The 24,436-nt window shown below is 43.0% G+C and overlaps 1 protein-coding gene across 11 annotated transcripts; it reads left to right on the plus strand.

Annotated features, from left to right (window-relative positions):
• Nucleotides 1-466: 466 nt before the first annotated feature.
• On the plus strand, nt 467-24,432 carry Ih (I[[h]] channel). Of its 11 annotated transcripts, none has more exons than NM_001038859.4 (16): nt 467-863; nt 1,618-3,979; nt 10,039-11,820; nt 15,444-15,609; nt 15,771-16,009; nt 16,089-16,252; nt 16,383-16,519; nt 16,566-16,718; nt 18,430-18,525; nt 21,038-21,187; nt 21,253-21,329; nt 21,476-21,787; nt 21,931-22,025; nt 22,084-22,172; nt 22,234-22,550; nt 22,712-24,432. In NM_001038859.4, exons 2-16 carry the CDS (start codon nt 3,909-3,911, stop codon nt 22,845-22,847), a joined length of 3,984 nt encoding a protein of 1,327 aa, NP_001033948.1. In that variant the 5' UTR covers nt 467-863; nt 1,618-3,908; the 3' UTR covers nt 22,848-24,432. The 11 variants fall into 11 exon arrangements, with proteins under 11 accessions (NP_001033948.1, NP_001137668.1, NP_001033945.1 ...); NM_001144196.3 differs by having other exon boundaries at nt 16,581-16,718; nt 22,712-23,232; NM_001038856.4 differs by lacking the exon at nt 18,430-18,525 and adding an exon at nt 5,732-5,893 and having other exon boundaries at nt 467-743; nt 16,581-16,718; nt 22,712-23,232.
• Nucleotides 24,433-24,436: the final 4 nt, after the last annotated feature.

Genomic DNA, 24,436 nt, shown 5'->3' on the forward strand with positions numbered 1-24,436 from the left:
TATACAACACAAATTTAATGTAAAGGTACAGCAATTAAGATTGTTTTTAATTTTTGGATTTTATTACTGAGGTAATTTCTGATCAATACATGTGTGTATTACACCCTACCTTATTCGATAGCTTCCAGGAGATATTGAAGGAGCATCCAAAGGACCTATCAATTCGACCGAACCTCCACTGTGCCGCAGGACACGAGACACTAAGGACATGTGCACTTTCACTGCCGCGCGCCACCCACATGCTCTCGGTTTCACTTTGGCCGCAGAAGAATGTGCTTTTGTGCCGTTCGCCTTTGCCATCCTGGTCCTCCTGCCCCCGCCGCCTCCTCCTTAGGATTTTGGCAGGCGACTTTGCCTGTCCTTATCGATTTTCAGCGAATCTCGCGGGCTCGGCTCGGCCGTTTCTGCTTCTGTTTCTGTTACCACGGCGCACGTCAGTGGCATGCGAATCGGGAAGCCAAGTTTCACTTGTCGCGCTGAGTTCGTTCGTGTCGCAGCAGCAGCAGCAGTCGCAGCAGCAGTAGCAGTCGCAGCAGCAGCAGCGAGTGTGCCGTTATTCCGTTCGTTACATAAAGAAGAAATTTCAAATAGCAAGTTTAAGTGCGCTGCTCGGTGGCGAATGGCATAAATCAGCATTCAGCGAAAGCAGCATTGTGATAAACATTTAAACGAAAGGAGCCAGCGCGACCCAATAAAAAATAAATTAAAATAGCCAAGTGAAATCAAAACGAAATCAAGGAAAAGTAATGAAATAATGTGCATTTGGTGAGCCAGCGACTGTGTATCTGGTGTATAGAGCCCAACATATATGAAAATATGAAATATTAAATGTGCCGTAACACGGGCGTTGAAAAAATTACCAGGTAGTCGTGGGCTCGGGAAAAAAAGAGAAGTTCCAAAGGGGCGAGGACGAGGTGGAGCAAGCTATTGGAGGAGAAGGAGCAGTAGGAGGGAGGAGGAAAGATGGCGAAAGACGAAAGCGAACGAAATTGTAATAGAGGTCAAAAGAAGCATTGATTTAACGTGTGCACTTCCTCCCACTTTCAGCTCCACTCCTCTTGGCTTTCTCTTCGTCGGCTCCTCCTTGTTGTTCTCCCACCACCCACGCCACCACCACCACCACTACCAGTGCCACCCACCGTGTGTCCTGTGTGTCCTGTGCCGTTCTTCGTGCCACGACTGTGAACTGTGTCTGTGCGTGCCTCTCTCGCAATATTTGCGTGTGCGTGCCTCCTGTGTCTCTGTGTGTTATAAATAATTTGTTTAAAATTCGTCAAATCGCTTGACGTTTCATTCAATAAATTCCATCTACCAGGACACACGCTCACACACACTGGCACACGCACGCACACACGCACAGACGCAATGCCCCGTGTGGCGCCCGTGAATCGTGTATGTATGTGCGAAAAATGTTGATGACGAACCACTTACGTCTATCGCAACCCACGAATCCAACGAAACCACGACAAACACAGCCGCAGCAGCTGAAAAAATCGCATGTAACACACCAACACAACCGTACACCACACACACACAAACACGCCCATACATAGCCCTAGGACACACGTACCGTTCAATATCCAATAAGAAACCAAGCATAATTACATAATCAAATAGAACGACTGGCAAAAAAAATAAGGAAATATAAAAAGACAAGAGACAAACACGAATAAATAAATAAAAAAAAAAACACGAGCAACAAAAGCGGAAACCAGCGAAAACAAGGACACGAAAGCAAACACGATAAATCAGCGCAAAGTGCAGCATTATTTAATCAACGCCAGAGTCAGTCAGCAAGTGGAAAAACCCTGGAAACGCCTAAAAATAAAGGACACGCGATAACCAAAAATAGAACGTAATGATAAAACCAAAACCAAAGTACCTGCAACAATGAAATTGAGCAAATCTTAAAGGCGTAACCCAGACAAGCAAGCCCAAGATTAGAATTACTTTTAGAAATATACAAAAAGACACTCGCTATATACAAAAGTGCTATAGATAAACGATAAACGCTATCCGCAGTAAAAACAACGCAAAAAAGCAAATAAATTAAAGTAGTTCGTTGACGTTTGTTCACCGCTGGAAGTTATCGATACAGCCCAAGGATATAGAGCGTAATCCCCGTTGAGATAGTGTAATGGAACTAACCTCGTAGTTTGTAGAGAGACCTGCGTCTCAGCCTGTAGGACAGCAAATTCAAATAACCGCAACATAAACGCACTTATCGACTAACTAAAACTACCAAGTAGTTGCCTCTCTATATACAATATATATACCTATATATATATTTATACACCTACGAGATATATACAAGATACTTAGCCGTAGCGATTAGACGAAAAGCGCCAGTCTGTACATCTACCTATATGGATTTATTTTTATAATGCCGCTAATGCAAAACTGGATCCCCGCCCTCGACCTAGGCCTTTCAAATTGCATCTGAATAAGTAACGAGGGCGATATTAATGCATTAATTGGGTGACGAAGGACGTCGCCACACGGAGTCCCAAGGAGGGACTGTTGCCGGGTCCGGATCCTTTGCGTGTTGCTCGTGTCAGATACACAAATACGCCCAGAGCCGTAATCCGTGGACTCGCAGAGGAGGAGTGATACGAACGTACAGGACGAATTAAAGCTACCTGCTTTGGGTTTCTCGTGTTGCGCTGCCTTGACGTAACTCCGCCTTAACTCGCGTCGCTTCCATTTGCCACAAAAGTGAAAAAAAAACAGAAAATAAAGGGCGACCGCAAAGCCAAAACTGCGGTGCGTTCGTTAAACTTTCATGACCAAACATTAACTTAAGCAGGGAGGAGGAGGTGGAGGAGAGGCGTGGCCAGAAGCCAGGTTGGAAGGCCAGGCGGGATAGCATACATTTCGGAGCAAGGAAACTGAGCTGTCATCATCACTGTCCCATCCCCTCCAACAGCTAGTTTGTTATTTGTGATAAATTATTCAGTGATCCACATTTCGGATCCCGATCCTGCCCACCCCACTTCAGCTCCAGTTACCGTTACCGTTATCGTTATCGTTACAGTACCAGCTCCAGTTCCAGGCCCCACCATCACATCTGTACACCAGCAACCACCAACCGAATAGCAACAATAACTATACCCTAGTGGATAAACGTCATTTATAATCCAGAGTACAAAGTACGAAACTAAAACTCAAACAAAAGCTAAACTATAAATAGTAACATATGGTATTATTATACACGCAACTCAAACAGATAGTGTCATAGAGTCACATAACCTCAAAGAAACGAAAACGAGCGCATAACGAAACAAAACGAAAAGTGAAGAACCATAAGCAATATAAACAGTGCTGTTGACTATTTTAGAGGCCACCTTTTAGATACCGATACCTTCTCACCCAACCTACGTTACTCAACCAAACACCTATGAACCCACCAAAAACGAATCGAAAACCTAACCTAACCTAAAACCTAAAACCTTAAAACACGGATAACGGCGAACAGCCCCATGTGCGAGTGAGACAGCCCGAATAAAGAAGAAAGAGAGTAACACAACGAAAAGCAATTAATTTTTGTTTACGTGTCCGTGTGCGCTGGACTTGTATTAGTTAATGCCAAAAATCGAAGCGGAAGTTGCACCCATACCTGCACACCCAACTACCACTACAACTACAATACACATACACACATACTGAGCCACGATGACAAGGCCAAGAATTGCAGTGGGCATTGCGGGGCCTTTCCGGCGGCAATAGCAATAGCAACACCTTGAAAAAAAAAACTAAAAAAAAAGCAACAAAAAATAGCAGCAAAAATATCCCCGATAATAACAGCCACGTTACGTTAGCGAAGGTGGCGCGAGTGGTTCGATGTGGTTCGAATTCGAGTTCGAGTGCAGGTGGTGACGTGACAGCGGCGGCGTCGTGGGTCCAAGAAAATGCACGTTAAACACACTCAGCGCCGAGTCAGCGGTCCTGGAGCCTTCGGAACCTTTACCAACGATCAACGGTAGGCGTTACCCACTCACTAGCCATCCTTGTATGTCCTTGTACTGTTGTTGTGCACGATGTACGTTGTACTGGTGTGGGAGGTCGGTTCAGTGCAGGACGTCCGTTATCCCGCATTTCGGACTCCTCTGGCCGGGATCTCCCACGTTGTACAGTTTTGAGATGAATGTACTTAATGTTTCAGTTTCAATGTGATCTCTGGGGTGGACCGAGTTTATTATGATAGACCATTTTACGTATTCATATATTAAAATTGCATTTTTGTTTAGAATATCTTGGTTATAATTTAAATTATTCAGTATCATGCATTTCACGTTGGAAATTAAATTATTAATTAATTCTTTTTGGAAAGATTTAAAATAGAAATAAAGTTAAAGTGCCTTTAAGGCAAGGAAAATGTTTTAACAAGCGTATGGTATTTTTTTATGAAAAGGGTCAACGCTTCGTATGAGCAATTTATTGACACCATGGCGTATGTGTAATACATTCTGCCCACATGGCGTATGAGTGATTCATTTTGAAGTCACATAAAATGAATTAAATAACCCTAATAAAAATGTAATATCTAACATTGTAAGGTCTGTGGTCCACCCTAGCAATCCTGTTCCTTGTGTTGTTAGTTTTGTTTCGTTTCGTACCGTTATGTTCAGTGTCTCTGTTTCGTTCTTTGTCTCTTGAGTTACCCTGTTATTGTTGTTGATGTTGTTGCTGCTGCCGCAATTGCTGTTGTTATTGTTACTGTTCACATTCATACGTGTGTGTGTGAGCGTTGTGAACCAGTGTGTGTGTGCGTTTGAGCGAGTTGCCAAGTGCCTTTTTTGCTGGCCTCCTGTGAACTGATTTCCTGCTCACAACGACCAACACCGCCCGCCGCCCACTCTAAGGGGTCATCCGTCACTCCAGTCAATGCAATTACGAAACTAGATTAAAAGTCAAGCCAGGCCGACAACAATGGCCGAGCACCGATACCGATACCAATACCAACACAATACAATACAATGAATTGCATTGCTTGAGAATAGTGTCAAAGTACTTTGAGTGCGAACGCACGCAGTGCTGCATACTTTCAGAGGCCACTGTACATGTAATTGCATTCGTGTGGGTGTGGGCCAGTCTGTGTGATTGTGTATGTGTCTGAATGAGCGGAAGCTTTCGTTTTTACTTCAATGATTAAACCACTGACCGAATTTCGGCTGGCATTTGTTTGTGTGTGTTTGTATGTATCGATAAGCACTTGCCGACTACTGCATTGTTGTTGCCTCCCACACACATACATAGCTTATTCACCGATATATACACACACACAACCATGATAAAAGACAGAGACGGCGACAGTGAGTGAGCGAAGCAGAGGGCCAGATAAGCTGTTCTTTTCTTTTGTGCCAAAAAGGAAGCCCGATGTTTCCAATTGAGCTAGTTCTAGTTCCACATTTCCATACACTCGACAGCAACAAAAACACCAAATACCCATTCAAACATATAGGCACTACCCTTACACATACATAATCACATACAGATACACATACAAACACATACATATATGGGCAGGACCCTCTGGTGTCTGTGTGCTTTGTGCAGTTAATTTAATTTCTTATCCCCCAAACGAATCTCATTTAAGTTATTTCCCGCTCAGTTTGTTAGTTTTCAGTTTCGTTTCCTTCATTTCTCGTTTATCGTTTATTATTTCCATTTTGGTACTCGTCACGTGAATAACTTGGATTTATTTCGTGTCCTTGTCGTTGTTGTTTTGCAGAAAACTTTGCTTGAAAGTGCAAAAACGTTGAATACAGAAACTAAGAACCAACCAAAACCGAACCAAATCAAAAACCAGATCAAAATCACAAACCGAAACCGTTATCGAACAATTTGCAATTTACATTTGCATTTGGAGCGATCCTAGACATCAGCTGTGAAGGTACCGCCGACCAACTTCCGAATTCTCCCCATACTTTCTCTCTATATCTCTTTTTGTCTCTCAGTGTCTCTGCCTCTCTCTCTCTATATAGTATATATAGATCGTAGACTCTGTATGGTACTTCCCTACTACTCTACTACTACTAATACTAACTACTTACCGTTACAATTCCAACTGCAACACACATATAAGAACTCAAACACAGTCACACACACACACACACATTTAATGCTTCTAACTTTTCTGCTCGTTACTAGAAATTAGACGGAAAACTAAAAAAAAAGAAAACCCACCACCCCCGCAAGTTTCAACTTTTGAGCTTTACCATTTCTGGTTGCAAGCATAAAGTAAACTCATTAACTTTGATGCACTTTGCTAACTTACCTGTCCCTCAAAAGTCCATCGATAAGAGTTTCGAATGCATTGCTTTAATGACTTTTTCCCCACCTCGCCAACCCTGCCCTGCTTAAGATCTTTTGTAGTAGCCCCACACACTTCGCTTACCCTAGATGAATGACAATCCCGTTTGCCATGTATCTCACACAAGTCGAATCCAAAATTTATTTACAATTGGCATGCCAAATGGTTGTGATGTAGCATTTCTTTGTTTGTACACTCCACTGATTTACACAATTCGCTGCCCGCAAGCCTGATTTATTAATTGCTGGTCTGTCGTTATAATTAATGGATAATTTGGCTGAATTCTGGTTTAGCCGAAAATCGTGTTATTTATAGTTGAGCTGAGCTCTCCCATCGAGTTCTGTGTTCATTTGCCTGCCCAGCCGGAAATCTTTTGAACTCAAAATTTAATTACCGACCGAGAAGTGTATTTAAAATGGCATTTTCAAACAAACGACATTCGATGAACCATTCGTGAACTCAGTTCGTTATTGCAATGACCTTAACCAGGTCATCACTGAGAGTTTTCAGATATATTCTGATTATATTTAGGGTATATGTACGTTGATACACTTGAGAAATATGGTTTGGAAAACTTTAATAGGGATCGAATTGGTATGGGAATATAAACATATATTTCGGTAGTTGAAAGTTTCCATTCCCCCAGCATTATTATAACATAAAATTGTGTAAAATATATTATAGTCAACTTTTCTAAACAGGCATGTTCAAAGTTTTTATAAAGATCTTAAAATTGTGTAAAATAAATCGCCATTTCAGTTTCCGATTCTGATTCACTTTCCCCCATACGAATAGAAATCGTAGATATATGTATTTTTGATCAAATAAAATCCGCCTGACTGCATAGACTGTGTAAATTGGCACAATGGTAAACATTTGTGCACTAAAAATGGAAATTTTCGTAATTTGTTTACACGGAAATGTGTATCGAGTGGCATGTTTGGCAATTTGCTTTCAATTTTTGTTTGATTTTGCTGGCGGGCGCTTTCAGTTCATGAGCAATAAAATGCATAATATTGAAGGATTTCGGAAACATTCGCCCAGAATCAGAATTAAAATAGCTCAAGCGGTCACGCTAAATGTTCCAAAGGTCAAGACCATGAAAGAATTCCGCAATCGATCGGATTCAGGGAAATTAGAACACAGCATCTCCGCCGAGACAAGTAGATCAGTTGCAAATATAGTTGTGGATCCCCCATTTGGGAGCTCACAGCTGCACTTGATTTAATATCGATGAACGAAGTGGAATGCAGGCAGGCAGCCAGGCAGCGACTCAATTACGTACGCCTTACGAATTTACGCTTAATGCCTTCAATTGGCTTTCTGAATTATTAATTGAGGCATATTGTGTCTCAGCCGCGGGCGGCGGGGCATTGGTGGCGATTTCGATGCCAGAAACCTGCTCCACCAGACTCGTTTCGCCACCAATATCAAAATCCCAAGCTCTCGAGGATGGCCAGCACATGCTCTGCACTCAAAGACTAATCCGCTGGCCGGAGGGCCACTCCAATGCACCAAAGTTGACATTGGACGCAGGCCACGCCAGAAGGTTACACTGAGAGAAATAGAATAATACGTATGTGGAGATGCCTTAGATGCGGCATAGCAACAAAACATTTTACATTCAATTTTTTTCTTGGCATAGCAGAGGTCTCTATAAATATTTATAGCAATGATTATTAAATTTAGTAGGAGCTTAAGGTTAGGACTGAATATATACATTTACTTGTAATAAATAACTTAAGTGAGATTTCTCACTCATTGAGCCCAACTTAGCCGGTGGATTGGGGCAAGGGCCACATTTGACTGCAGCACTTGACAGGTGGCAAATACTCGAGGCCAAGATGAAAAAGCCATCAGACAGGAAGCCGAAGAGCTGGTATTCCCCGGGGCACTCGATGCTTTCGCTTTGATTTGGCTTTGCCATTGCCATTGCCTTCTCAAAAGTGACTTTCGGCCAGATTAGGTCCGAGATTGGCAAGAGGCCGCCACTCGGTGGCGGATGTGCGATTGTATCTGGGCATCTCGTTCGATAACTGCAAAGTGCACACTCATCGGCTGAGCATTAGCGTGCAAATATTTGACATATTTACTTGTATTTGCACAAATCCCATTCGAATTCGAATCAGAATTGGGATAATTGCGCCTCTGGCGTGAGGCAGCCAGCCTTTGCCTAATTGACCGAAATTGATTCGACTCGATTCCGGGGCTGGAAAATGCTATTTGCTCTGCACCAATTTCCCGCCCCATTTTTCGCGCTCAACTCTCGAGCTTGGCATCCGGCATCGGAATCGGAAAAGTTCGATGCACGCACACCGAGAATAGGGCATCCCCTCCTCCTTCCCCAACAAATGTTTACCTTTGTTTGAAAACGTGCCCCTCCCCCTGCCTGCCTGCGCCGGTGTTTAGCTATATCAACAATAGTTTGCCTCACGTTTCGTAGCATTGATTGCCCAAGGCACAGTGGGCTTGGCCGCACAGGTAGAGCTCATTTCCATATAAGTGGGCCACACTCGATACAGCTTCCCATGGAGCACCACTATGCACCACTGTGCGCCGCTGTGCTCCCACGCTCCCTTATCAGCCATGTCCGTCTGGCGCAGCCTTATCTTATCTCGGCCATTTGGCCATTTGATTTAGGGCACTTCCGCCGCCCACCGTGCGGAATGCTTTCAGCGCCATTGGGGCACGCGCTTCCAGCCATATATCTCCATCGAATCGGTGTGTTTCTGCATCTGTAATTGTATCCGTATCTGTATCTGTATCCCTATTTGTATCTCTATCTCTATCTGTAGTTGTTTGTTACCGCTTGTGTATCTGTGGCTCTATCAGTGCTTGGCCTGCGTGCCGCCATACATTAATTTAGTTGAATTTTTCGCGCGATCAGAAACCAGATGAGCATGTCAACCATTGTATATAGATGTCTCTATAAATTGTATCACACATCGCGGTCACATTGGGCACTCGATATAAGGGAAAGCATTCTGAACAAATAAGATGTCACATTTGAACAATTAAAGAACAAACATTGAAAAGGATGTTAAAAAAAACAGCTTATTTTAAATATTTTGTAAAATATGAAGAGCATCGAGATGCAAAGTAGACAATTAAAAATATAAAATCAATAATAAACTTTCGTCATTATTTACCTAATATCTTTCTGTAGTCGTTAGCTCAACTTAAGTCCATTTGACAGTAATGATGATCAGGTTGAGTCACACTTTATACAGCAAAAATCTTGAAGTCACGAGACCGCTGAAGTCAACAATAATTAGCGAATAACGTCCATACTATATCCTATCATTAATGCTCAGACTTTTAGTGGTTCAGTATATCCAGTGTCCTCTGTGCGGTGAACTCACATAGAAGCCGGGAATGCGATACAAACCTTCCCCCACCACTACCGCCCCTCACCGCTCACATGTTGCACAATCAATATTTATAATAATTAAGAATTTTCTTTGTTTGTCTCGCGGTTTTCCACACTCGCACACACTGTTTCCTGCTCACTTTAGCGTGGCCCTCTGGCCGACGAAACCTGCGTTTCGTCTCCCTCCAATGCTTGCCTGCCAATTTGAAATAGATAAATTTGAGTGTTTGCCAGCGACGCTGGCCATTTTTATTCTGCCATCGAACACGGTACTCATTGAAGTCTCCTCTTTCTTTCCGCCACCCCCCACTCCACATGCGGCTCCTTGGGCCGCCCGTGATGATTCCGCCAGCAGTGCCAGCCGCGACAACTTGTGCCCGGACAACCAGCAGCAGCAACAGCAGCGGCACTCGCACTCGCACCAGCACTTGGTGCGCCAGTCTCTGGTGAGTCTCAGCAACGGCCAGCCGGCGGCATCGGCGGCGCCGGACAGCGTCTCGCTGCTGCGAGCGGGCGATGACCAGCAGCAGCATCCACAGCAGCCACATCTGCAGCAACAGCAACAGCAGCAGCAGCACCTGCAACAGCAACAGCAACGGCACCGCAGCAGCAGCAGTCGACTATCGACAAGTGGCATATCCAAGCAGAACTCATCGGACAGCAGGAGCGGACTGCGCATCCTTGACAGCAGCCACAGTCCGGTGAGCTGTGGCACCCAGAGCGTGAGCAGCACTGGTGGCCAGTCGGCGCTCTACGATGCCTGTCACGAGTATTCACGCAGCTTGAGTGCAGCTGCCGCTGAAGGAGCCGCTTCGCTGCTCAAGAGCCACTACAGTGACCAGCAATTGGCGCAGACGGAGCCAGACCCAGAACCGGATCCGGAAAGGGATCGGGATCGGGATAGGGATAGGGATAGAGACCGAGAACGGGAGCGTCGCCACCTGACCAACCTCAATCTCAATCTAAGCAGCGAGTACGACTACAGCGGAAGTGATAAGCAGCAGCTGGTCAACGAGACGTACATCTTCAAGTGCATCGCCAACAGTCCATCGTTCCTGCGCACCAACAAGATCAAGGAGCAGTCCAAGAAGCTGCGGAATCTCTCCCTCAAGACACGCACCGCCAAGAAGAAGGGCCAGATTATCTCCAAGTCGAACGCGGTGTCGGATAACTCGTTGCATCCGGGCGACAAGTACCTGAACTTGTATCTGGTGGAGAAGAAGCACTCGCTGCAGCCGCAAGTGGCCTCCACGTCGAGTTCCATCAACACCACGCATCCGCAGGCTTCCTCGGCGCCAGCCAGTTCGTCCTCCACGTGCACCAAGGCGCCGCAGTTGCCCGCCTTGTCGGCGGTTGCTGCCCGCCAGCAGCAGTTGTTACTAAACGGATCGCTGAAGGGCAAGGGACAGAGTCAGAGTCAGGGGCAGAGCCGGCAGACGCTGCCCGGCCATCGGGCGTCGGTGAGGAGCGAGAGTGGAAGCGGGAGCAGCCACACCATTCCGGCGACGGGAAAGAGTCCGCCGGTGCCGCACTCGCTGGCGGCCAAGATCAGCAGCTCGGCAAGCGGCAGCAAGAACTGCAATTTGCTCAGCGCCAGCAGCAACTCATGCCACAAGCTGAACGCCCACGCCCAAGGATCGGGAGCAGGATCGGGATCTGGATCGGGATCAGGATCAGGACCACCCGGACACAGTCACTACGCGGCCGCCTCGCCCAAAAGTTCGGTCAGCAGCAACGGTCACCTGAACAAGTACTGCCTCACGGACCTCACGCGCCGCAAGGCCGAGTTCAATCGCCAGCTGAGCGCGCCCACGGACTACACGCACCACTCCTCCAGCAACGGATCGCAGCAGGAGGGCTCCTCGGAGGCCAACGAGGGCCACGAACCGGTCGGCGAGTCCACCATCACCGTAGCCAGTGCCGGCGTATCGTATCCGCATCCGTACTCCTATCCGTATCATTACGCGCACCACGCCTCCTCGGCCACAGCGCCGGCCAATCTCAAGGCGTCGCTGCAGCTGCACAGCTTCGGGAGCCACCATCCGTGTCCTTATCCGGCAAGGCCCACGTCCACGTCGTGCACCAACAGCTTCAACCGGCGCCACATTCGCCGGCACAAGGGCAAGCTCGGCGATCGGTGAGTACTGTACATGAGATTCTTCTGAATTTCTATTTATATTTACTACAATGTTAATATTCTACGTTTTTAATATGGCATAATAACATTGTGTTTGGTCCTATAGTTTCGTTCCATATGTTTTAGATACCATCTCTTAGCTTATCTCTCAGATACTTCAGTGGAATTAGTCATAACAATAACAGTGCACATTTAATTGAAGTATTTAATATTGCCAAAGGCCAAGGCCATTCGCTTAGTCAAATATTTTGTTGTATAATCGTGAAATGCAAAAACACTGTGATGTATAATCAATATCATTTTACCAATTACCTCCTAGTGGAAAAAGTTCTTTCAATGGAATCACAGTGTACTTTAAAAAGAGAAACAACAAAACTTTTGTAAAAAACTGAAAGAAAAGGGGATTCCAGAGACCACGACGACTTGTTTCTCAGTTCGGCGGATTCCCCCGAAAAGAGAGCGCGAAACTCAAGACATTACCCCGGCTTACAAGTGGAAATTACGCGCATTCAAAGCGCCTGATCGCCTACTACTACCGGTTTTTTTGAGTGCCTTGGTCTCCGCTCCGCTTATCGCCGGGCATTTGCATAATTCCGTCGTCGCAGACCGAGGGAATCTCACTCCGCCGACCTGCCTTTCGCCTCGGAACGCGCAATAAACTTCTAATGCCCGTCGAGCAGTGAACTCCACATTTTGAGCGGATCGAAAGTTGGAGCGTCAGCTCGGAAATACCAATAATCCCAAGGGTTCTGTTCTACACAGTCTACAGTCGGTGTGTGCCTAGTGCTAAAGTTAAAAAAAAGTAATATTAAACTTTTTACGTTCGGAAAGAACATATGTATGAACGCGTTCTAAAATGAATTTACGTGCTTTGGTTGTTAAACCAAAAACCGCACTCTATAAACCAAATAGAAGTTTACAAATATTTAGATATTTTTCCAAAACCTTGAGCATTTTTATTAATAAGGAGTCCACTGGATTACCCAAACAAACGTTTGTCATTGTGCGTGATTTCGTATAAGTAATTGAATCGAGCTCGATTATCAGCCTGATTGCGAGTAAACAATGTTTGTCAAGTAAACAATGTTTCAATCGGTCCGTGTGAATAACATAAGTGCACAATTTGTCGCCTCCACTCAAGATCACAAATTGCGAACGAGACCCAAACCGACAATATATAGCTTCCTCCTTTCCTGACCACTGATATCCAATCTAATCTTCGCGTGAATCGAACGCGTTAACCGCATAAATTTGCATAAAATCCAGACATATGTATGTATATTTGCCCATCACTGTTTATGTTTATGTTCCATGTGCTGTTCGCTCACTTTTCGGATAGTTTTGCTGTACTGTATCGTACTGTATTTTACTGTATGGTCTTTTGCTTTTATTGGCATCAATTTTTGTGAAGACAGCCCGGTCCAGGGAATTACAAGCAGCCATAATTTGCGTCGTCGATCGTCGCGAAATCAATTAAAAGGCAGCACAAATTCGTTATTTATTTATTGTGCAACGGCAGCGGGGTTCAGAACAGGTTATCAAGTCGCCGCAGCATCAGCATCACCCATCAGCAGCAGTAGCTTAATAAAAGTCTGGCAAATAGCAAATTAACTAGTTGCCATAATAGCGAAGAAAAAAGACAGGAAAAGATAGAAAACATTGAGATACAAAGAAACGGAAAAAAAAACCCGGCGACAAGTGCACGGTGTCAATATCTCAATTATTTAATTAGGCAATTGCCAGCCAATTTCGGAAGCGAACTGCAATTCCTGTACCAATTGATATTCGAGGTAAGAATATCGCTCAACCAACCAGTCAGTACGGAAAGTAAAAATAAAGAATAGTAAGCAAACCCCCCATTCCATCTTTCGCTGCTCGAGGACGCACGAGATCCCCCATCCGATCTGATCCAATAGAATACGATGCGATACGATACCATACGATACGAAGCATTCCATTCCGAACTGGCCACGATCTGGTCTCGTTTTTCGGAGTGTTTGCCGGCGATTTCGATTTCCAGGCGGTTTGCGAGCGGCAACTCGGCCGGCGGTCGCTAGTCGCAAAAAGTTTGCCGCTGTAATCACTCCAAGTGCCGGGTTCTACTCTATATACATACGTAGCTATATAGCACGCTTCCAGACTTCTACGATTCTCCGTTTCTCGGCAGCCGCACTTTGTGAGTCGTTTGTGTAATCTGCATCAAAACGGCGGAAAAACATCTGCTTCAGCACGTTTTTCCAAGTTGCTAGGGAAACAAACCCAATAGTTTCGAATGCAAAACATCAAACAAAAATCAACGAAAATTCCAAGTGCGCCAGTGAAGTGCGATGAATTCGAAACCACAATTATGAAATGTAGATTGTAGCAAAGTGATTTGATTTCATTTGATTTGTGTAATGCAATAGTCGACGGCGGTTAACAATAGCAATCACTAATAAATTCATTAGGCTAATGCCAAGATTAAATTAAATCAGCTTCAACAGGCTTAATTAAAACGAAACTTTCCAATTTCAAAGTACACTCAATTGAGTGTGAAGAGGCGAAAAGAGAGCGCTGTTTATAATAATAATAGAAGCACAGACACAATTACGAAAAAAGTATTATCAATGTACGAAAATATCAGTACGTCTAACCGTGACGCGAAAACCCATACCCATATACCCATATACCCATGCCCATGCCCATGCTCGTATCCAAACTGAAACTGAAACTGAATTGGAAACCAACGTAACCGCGAGCACGCGTCTCCATCTCTCCGGGCTTTAACAATGGGGGTCCGCCGTGAACGTGAATAATATCCATATCCATATCCGTGCCACGCGATTTGTCGTTCAGTGTTTTTTTTTTGCCTTTAGTTGGTGCCTTCAGTGTTTGCTGCTCCAAAAAAAAAAAAAAAACGCGAATACGAAAAACTTAAGAAGGGGCTGGGGAAACCAGATTCCAGTTTCACTGGCTGCCGCCCCGGAAAACCTTGACAATCACCATCTAGTTTTGTGGGCAAGGTGAGGGCAGCTGCCCCGTATCTCTGATTCAGCCTGCATTGTGCGTGTGCCGCAATTAAAAGTAAACAAAAGTGTCAAGAAAAACTAGCTAGTTTCCAAATTCGAATTTCGCAATACCCTTTCAACATGTGCAAAAACCTTATGTAGTGTATAGTATCGAGTTTAAGTTGTAAAAGATTCCAAATTTACTCGAATCATAAATGAAACTATTATCTACCTACGATAAATTGAATTCATTGAAATTGTGACCAAATGAAATACTAATTATTGCAATATCATTGCTAACAATTACATATGATTTACGTTTTTACTTTAAACTTAACAAGATTGTAAACATAATGGCCTACTTTGTGTCAATTCATTTGAAAATAGCCCACACATATTGTTACTTAACATGCCTCCGTAAACTGTAATACCCTTCGTAAGAAAAAAAAAAAAAACGGTGCGTTTACCGACATCGCGCCATCCCGCCCACCTTGACAGAAACTACATTATTCGATGTAGTTTCACTTTCATTTTGGGCACAACAGCCTTGTGGCATTGAGTCGTGTGTAACGTTTTTTTTTTTCGATGGCAACACTTCCGTGTTTACTGATCCCGTTCTTGCCAATGCCATTTCAGACTGCTGAGCGGGGATAGTGAGGAATCGGTGCGCTGCTCCTATTGCTCGGTGCTGAATGTGAACGACAACGACCTGCGCATTTCGTTCGAGAACACCTGCACCGATTCGCTGGTAACCGCTTTCGATGATGAAGCCCTGCTAATATGCGACCAAGGAACCGAAATGGCAAGGACAAAGGTTTTATTTATACAACTAGACCAGGACAGACAGACACTAACCCCCCACCGAGCAAAACCCACATTATCATTTGACCTTGACTGCCAGCCAGGCAATTGGTTTGGAACAGCGCACGACTAATGACTCTCCACTCTGATCCTTCGATGCAGGTACACTTTGATGACGTGTCGTTGTACGGCACTCCGAAAGAGGAGCCCATGCCCAACATACCGATCGTGTCGGAAAAAGTCTCTGCGAATTTCCTAAAAAGTCAATTGCAATCATGGTTCCAGCCGACGGACAACCGACTGGCCATGAAACTGTTTGGCAGCCGAAAGGCGCTGGTCAAGGAGCGCATACGTCAGAAAACTTCCGGGCACTGGGTCATACACCCGTGCAGTTCATTCAGGTGAGTTCCCACTATCAATACTGAGAGATCCCGGGATATGAGCTCTACTAATCCAATGATATCTTATATTTCGATACAGGTTTTACTGGGACCTTTGCATGCTTTTATTATTAGTAGCAAATCTTATTATCCTGCCAGTCGCAATATCATTCTTCAACGATGATCTGAGCACACGATGGATTGCCTTCAACTGCCTAAGTGATACTATTTTTTTAATAGATATTGTAGTCAATTTTAGAACAGGTAATGCACCCTCAACCAAGCCAACTAACTAACTAATTAACTAACTAAGTAACCACCCAATATCACCAATGTCCCCGATTTCTGTGCCCCTGCTTAACCGAAAAACTTTTGCCCGAATGTCTGATTTCAGGAATTATGCAACAAGACAACGCTGAACAAGTAATATTGGATCCAAAGCTTATAGCTAAACACTATTTAAGAACTTGGTTTTTTCTCGATTTGATTTCGTCGATACCGCTCGATTATATATTTTTAATTTTCAATCAAGTAAGTCAATGTATTTAAGAAACAGTACGCAACATTTTAATTTAAGATTATGAAATTGCAGGATTTCTCTGATTCTTTTCAAATATTGCATGCCGGACGCGCCCTGCGCATCCTGCGCCTGGCCAAGCTGTTATCCCTGGTGCGACTGCTCCGCCTTTCCCGCCTCGTGCGCTACGTGTCCCAATGGGAGGAGGTCTATGTGAGTACATCCGGCTCATTTTGGCAACGCTCAGTCCTTTAGTTTCGTTTCGTTTCGTTACCGTTTCATCTTCAGTTTGCATAAAGAAGTAACTACCCCCTGGTTTTCAGTTTTACGACACATTTGTACAATATATACACAGAAAATATAGTGATATTCGAGATATACCCTATTTGCATATATTACTTTCACGCTTTTAATGCCGTGCCTATAATTTCAACTAATCAGATTAACAAAAGCTTATTCACTTGAATATTTTGGGGCTAAAAACAATAGTTCATATCGAACTATTGTTATAAACCCCTACAAATTGCATTGAAAAATTTCTTTTCACAACTTTTTTTTTCTGTGTATATATTTGTTAACGTCACCACTTTATCGGTTTTACCCCAGGGATCGTTGGTCCCTGAGCGACCTTTCTTTAGTTCCGATTTCCGTTCAGTTTGCTCCAAATTCTCGACCGTAAGATCAGCATACTACTCGTTCACTCCACACCACAAAAACAGATTCGAGGATCTAGGATATATGTAGGCAACTGCAGTTAGGCTTAGCACAGTGGTCAGAGATCAGGGGAGTAATATATTCCCAGAAGTGCTCACTTTTCTTTGTTACATGTGTGCGTACATGTGTGTGGCATTAAAAAAAAAAAAAATAACTACCAAATTGTGGATGGCGCGCGCAGAAATGTTCAAACTATGTATTTTCTTTGAGTTATTATCTGGAAGCTCTGTGTCTATGATTTCCGTTAAACGTTTAAATCCTTTGCGTTCGATTATCAATCGTTTTGTTTACCAAAATATGATATACCTCCCTCCAACCTATGTGTGTCTATAAAGCCAATCAAACATAGAACCAGACAATCGCTGTACCATAAGCCAATTCAGTTTGTACATTATACAGAATGTGTGACCCCGATGTTTGTTTCGTGTTGTGCGCCTGCTGCGCTTCGGGTCCACCCGACCAGATCCAGAATAATCCCCCAGGCCGATAACTGCAAGAACATACCTATATATCACACCCACCACACACCCACATGTTCTATTCGTAACACACTCAGATCGAATCGAAAATATATATCTCTCTGATTTTTTTTTTTTTTTTTGGGTTTTTCTCAAACCATCTGACGCGCTCGCTAAGCTTGAGAACTTGTTCCTTGTGCCGCGGGAAGATTCCTTTGCTTTCTTTCACATTTCTTCAGTTGAGTCTACGATTTATCGCTTCTGTTGTTCTGATATTCTGTATACGATTTACGATTTCCTATTCATTTCTTGCCGACTTTGAAGCACTCAAATCGATATTCTTCATTGCACTTTGTACAACTCTTTGATCTTCTTTGAAGGCATTTCCGCAATTCTTATATAATAATATCTACGTCCAAAAACCGAAACTCCCATCCACTTCCCAAGATTCCCATGCCACACCCCCTGAGATACGTACAAGTACAGCTCCTGTAATCCCTTGTAAAAGATAGCCTAAAATTGGAAACCACCGTATATTATGATTTATGTTTATTTTGTTTTTGATGCGCTCAACTTAAGCGATGATAAGAAAAGTATTCTGCTAAATGCGACTAACAACTAATGATGCTTTTGACAATCAGTTTAAGAACAACAAACAAAACAAAAATAAAATAAACAAATTACAAATACAATGCAAAAATTCAACTTAGCTGAATCAGGGCCTAAAATACCTGTGTATATATGGTTTTTAGATTCTGCAGAATCTACAGAAAAAAAGTGCTGATCGCAGAGGGAGAATGAACAGAAAAGACAAAGATGGCTTGACAAAAAGCAACCTAATTCTCAAGGTAAACCATCCAATAAAAAGTAACAACCCAAAATCAAAAATCAACAACACAACAACTTCAGTATATATTGATAAACAAAAACCAAAAGCCTTGATTGATTGAAATTATGATTATGTATTATTGGTGCAACATAACTCACGTTTTTGAGGAATGTTCAAGCCAAAATTGAGTTTTAGTGCATAATTTCGTTCGATTGTTCGTTCGTTCGATTGTTCGTTGATCATGTTTGCTTGATTTTAATGTTCGTTCGTTCGTACGTTCTGTAAATTTTCTGAGACTGCATTTTTTACATATTGATGATTGATTGATATTGCCATACATAATCTCTATTTCTCATTTGATGCATAATGAAAATCTTGTTAAATCAATAATGAAGAAGAGAGTTTAGCCCAAAAGCAGCATACGAAAAACCAAGCTTTTTATTTATGAATCTTCGGTGCCAAATCGAAGCTTTTTTCATGCTCTTCACGCGACGTAGAATCAGTCAGAAGGATAATGTAATATATCTCGCTAGATTCCGTAGTTTTGGACTCCATGCATGGGCATGATCGGAAATCCTATAGAACTGCTATATCTATCATTATGAACCGCAGATTAGCTGGGTTATACTATACCGCTGCGAAGAGCATGAAAACGCCACAGATCTCAGGATATATTACGGATTCGAAATGTATAGTGTGTTGAATGCTTATTGCTTTAAAGGGACTAGGCAGCACAGATCAAAAGATTGCCACTGTAAAGACACAATCAAAACCGCACTTGATAATCTAGTAGCTAGATTAATGGCTGCTGCTGCTTACGCTAGAAGTTTAGGTCTTAGAAACGGACACAAGACACACATCCAATATAGTAGTCAAGCGATCTGAAACGGGGAAACTGATCCAACGACCAATCAGATCGAACACGAACACTGTACTATATCTAGCCACATACTACTCGTAATATATAGCATACATTTGTGGGCCCGTGCCAAATGCTTTCCACATATCCTAACCTATATCGTATCGTATATTTCGTATTCAACTTAACCTCACTTGACACTGTTCAATGCTTTCTGCTTTTGTGCTGCGCGCTTTCCGCTCGAACTCTCTCTTGCCCTCTCCCAACTACACAGAGAAAATCTAACTGATTCAATACAACCAATTACGTACATGTTTTCCAAGAAAATGGCTTTGAAATAAACAGATATGTTCAATGTGATATAGGATCCTATACAGATGTAATGCTATTTTTTCTCTGTGTAGAAATACAACTCTATTTTGCTGCCTCTGCTACCGTTACTTGTTGTTTGGTTACTGTTACTGGTTTGGTTTTGGTTTTTTCTGATTTTTTATTTAATCTGCCTCCCCACTTCTCTTGTTTTGTACAAAAGATTTCAGCAGGAGCGCGTTAAAAACTGATAAATAAGCTTCTTGGAGTGACACCCACACACACACATGTACACGCACACAAGCAGCTCCAACCACTGAATTCTTGAATGCAACTACCGTTATTTTGTTATCTCGATACCGCTCCCTCTCTCTCTCTAACTTTTTCTCAAGCTCTGTGTTCCTGCTCTTGCTCTATGTTTTTTATTTACCGTTCGTTTGGTTTCCGTTAATTTCTCGTGTATATTCCGTTGGTTTGTTTACCGTACTTTGTACAGAATTACGTAGTTTAATTACTAACAAACTGCGAGAGTCAGAAAAAACAAACGCTTTCATTGTAAAATACGAGTTTCGATTTCGATATTTTGAACGTTTGAACGGCTTAGTGTTTAAACAAACGTAAAACAAAACAAAACAAACAAAAAATGAAACAAACAAAAGTAAAGATGAGCACTTGTACCATAAATTAGCAGCTGATTTTGCACCTATTCGAAACGTAGAAATGGTTTGAATTTGAATTTGAATTGATTGAGTTTGAATTGATTGCTCAGGTTGTACACTGTACACAAAGTACACAAAGTACACCACCGGACACTATTGTATTGCCTAACACTAGACTAATCTTATCTTATTTTATCTTATCGGATATACCATGTATTTCGAACCGCTCTGCTCCGATCCAATCTAATCCGATGATCTGGAGGCCGAGGAATAAAAGTATCCGTTGCATACTTATCGGGCAGAGTGGCGAGATTGAGTAATTTTCTTGTTTTAATGGCTGTGGTCTGGTTTTGTTTTAGTTGCTTTGATTGGCATAATGCAATAACTGTCATGTTTACTATACCGGTAGCTGGAAACGCCAATGACGCCGCCAAGTTGCAAATAAATTTTAACCAAGTTCCAAATTTCATTTCCTCGTTTGGGTTTCCTTTCTCTTCTTTACTTGAGACATTTGGTTTTATATATGTGGAACTCACATACACATATGTAACACATGCATAAAAAACACTCGAACACACACAAGCCACCAAAAACACACACACAGACACGCCCACTCACACACATGGAGACACACACACACATACACGAGCGGTGTTGGGCTTTGGTTAAAGTGCACTCCTTTTGATTGACCTCTCTGGTTGCAGTTCCTCAATATGGCCTCGGTCTTCATGAGGATCTTCAATTTAATTTGCATGATGCTCCTGATCGGCCATTGGAGCGGTTGCTTGCAGTTCTTAGTGCCAATGTTGCAGGGTTTTCCATCCAACTCCTGGGTCTCCATCAACGAGTTGCAGGTGCGCCAGATTGGTAAAACCCCTCTAGCTGTTAACGGATATCTAAATGGGCTGTTCCATTGCAGGAATCGTACTGGCTGGAGCAGTATTCGTGGGCATTGTTCAAGGCCATGTCGCACATGCTCTGCATAGGCTACGGCAGGTGAGTTGTTAATGTCCCAATCTACTCTACTGCTGTCCCCATCTACGTTCCATTGCGAAGATCCTGCACAGGACAAAATATACTAGCAATATATGCACTCGTTACTATAACTTGTATTATCACTAATAATCTCGTATTTTTTCTAGATTCCCGCCACAATCACTGACAGACATGTGGCTGACGATGCTATCGATGATATCCGGGGCCACCTGTTACGCATTGTTCCTCGGTCACGCGACCAATCTCATCCAGAGCTTGGACTCCAGCCGGCGCCAGTATCGCGAGAAGGTCAAACAGGTGGAGGAGTACATGGCCTACCGCAAGCTGCCACGCGACATGCGGCAGCGCATCACGGAATATTTCGAGCATCGGTACCAGGGTAAATTCTTCGATGAAGAGTTGATACTTGGCGAGTTGAGCGAAAAACTGCGCGAGGATGTCATCAACTACAACTGCAGGTGGGCGATCTGTCACTGACCAGTGAACTATCAATTGTTTCTACTTTCAGCTTTCATAATTAGTATAGTAACCTCTTGGATTAGTATTTTGCACTATATCCTAGTTTATTACTAATGACTTGTGGTCTTTCCATATTCCACAGATCCCTCGTGGCGTCAGTGCCTTTTTTTGCTAATGCCGATTCGAATTTCGTTTCCGACGTAGTTACCAAACTGAAATACGAAGTTTTCCAACCAGGTGGGTGAAACTAACTTGCTTATGTGTGCTGTTAACTAACCAATTCTGGATATTTTAGGTGATATTATCATAAAGGAGGGTACGATCGGTACTAAGATGTACTTCATACAGGAGGGCGTGGTGGACATTGTCATGGCCAACGGCGAGGTGAGGAAAACTTTTGAGTTCAAACTCCAAAATCCGCCCTTCTAATAACCGACCTCTATAGGTTGCCACCTCACTTTCGGATGGGTCTTATTTCGGTGAGATCTGTCTGCTGACCAATGCGCGTCGTGTGGCCAGCGTGCGAGCCGAAACCTATTGCAATCTATTCTCGTTGAGCGTGGATCATTTCAATTGCGTTCTGGATCAGTATCCGCTGATGCGCAAGACCATGGAGACTGTGGCCGCCGAGCGGTTAAACAAGATCGGCAAGAATCCAAACATAATGCATCAGAAGGACGAGCAGCTGAGCAATCCGGAGTCGAACACGATTACGGCTGTGGTTAATGCACTGGCTGCCGAGGCGGATGACTGCAAAGATGAGTAAGTTGACTGGGGTACAAGCAATACATACATGACTCTTCTAACAAACCATCTTTTCATATTGCTCATCTTATAAAAATACAAATCTATAACTCTTTCTATAGGGCTTCCTTAACAACTGCGTTAAATATGTTTGTTAATACTTTTGCTATCTGTTTCAGTGACATGGATCTCAAGGAGAATTTACTGCATGGGTCAGAGTCGAGCATTGCTGAGCCGGTGCAGACGATACGTGAGGGTCTCCCGAGGCCACGGAGCGGGGAGTTCCGGGCCTTGTTCGAGGGTAACACTCCATGACACTGAGGAGCAGTGACAAGCGGTGCCCTCGGGCACCGGGCAACCATCTGAAGCAGCAGTTCGCTGGACACTCACTCACCAAGTCCCACATCCATACTCCACACAGGACTACCACTCACACACACACACACACACTGCGTATATAATAATTTAGTAAAAGGAACCCCAAGACGCGATAAGAGTACACTAAAAAAGAATCAATTTATGGTAGACACTCTATATATGCAATTGCGATTTAGTAGAAAACGTATTAAAAACTAAAAACCCAAAAAAAGAAGATAAAAACAATTACACAAAAAATGTCCTCAATAATTATTCATAATTTCAGCTCCGCTAACTGTGATGACTTTAATATAAGAATCGAAAAAAAAATTAACAAACAAACAAAAAAAAAAAAAATGAAAACGAGTACATACAGAGATAAATTATGCGATAGAGAGAACTCAGCAGCCAGCAGACAGATCAGAAAATCACAACCCACGGCCATAGAAGATCTGCCACCCACACTACACACCATACACCACACTCCACACACCACCGCCGCCATCACAAACAGCAAATACTGACATATAACGTAAATCTACATATAAGTTTTATGCCCACGATATTGTAACGATAACGAAGTGAATAGACTTTTGAATTGCTACCTAGGCGTTAGTCCTATGGACCTACTCTACAAGAAAACACAACCACACAGCAGCAAGCACACCTGTAAGTGGCCAAGTGGCCAACGGGTCAAAGGTGACACGATTCAAGAAACAGGCATCAGGCATCGGGGGGCGACAGTGACAGTCAGACAGACAGACATGCATCAACTTATGATATAAACGAAGCGAAGCGTTACAGCATACCAAAACATATTTATGCGCGTAGCTATTATGTACTCGAGCAACCAACAAACAAACAACAAAACAATTATGTATTATTGCGATTATATAGCATATTTAAATACGCATTGCAAAAAAAAAGGGAAAACATAACTCAGCAATATACAAAACCAGAAAAGAACCCAAGAAACAAAACAAAATGAAAAGTATTTAAGCAAAAAATTTAACGAATGCGCATTAGTAGTTGAACTATTAGTTTTTCACTCACTAACAAACAAAACACCACTCGACACACAACGTAGTAGAGAAGCCTAAAAAAAAAAAAAAACATAATGAAAAATATATTAAAAACCAACCTCAGGGTGCCGTCGTTTCAGCGGTCACCAAAAAATAAAAAAAAAACAAACGAAAAAAATCTAAAACCAGACAAGAAACCAACTATATACACAACATATATATACAAAACATAGACAATGTTGTCTTTTATAGGGAATTGTTAAAGCGCCTCAGTTACATTTCAAGTATTTATTGCGGGCCTGCCACCAGGCGAGATCATGATTTTCCATTCAGATTCAGAATTTCCGTTCAAGATGCCACTTTTAGTTGCGAGCGAGATCTCTTTTGCAAGTGGTTCGTCTTTGAGTCCTTGTTTGTTTTACTTTCGTGCATAAATCAGGCGAAGGACAGCGACTTGTTGAAGGATTTATGTAACCTAGTATTTTATTACACGTAAACTAATAAAAAGAAAGCAGAAGGACAGCG

Source organism: Drosophila melanogaster, chromosome 2R (assembly GCF_000001215.4).
Source record: "Drosophila melanogaster chromosome 2R".
NCBI lineage: Eukaryota > Metazoa > Arthropoda > Insecta > Diptera > Drosophilidae > Drosophila > Drosophila melanogaster.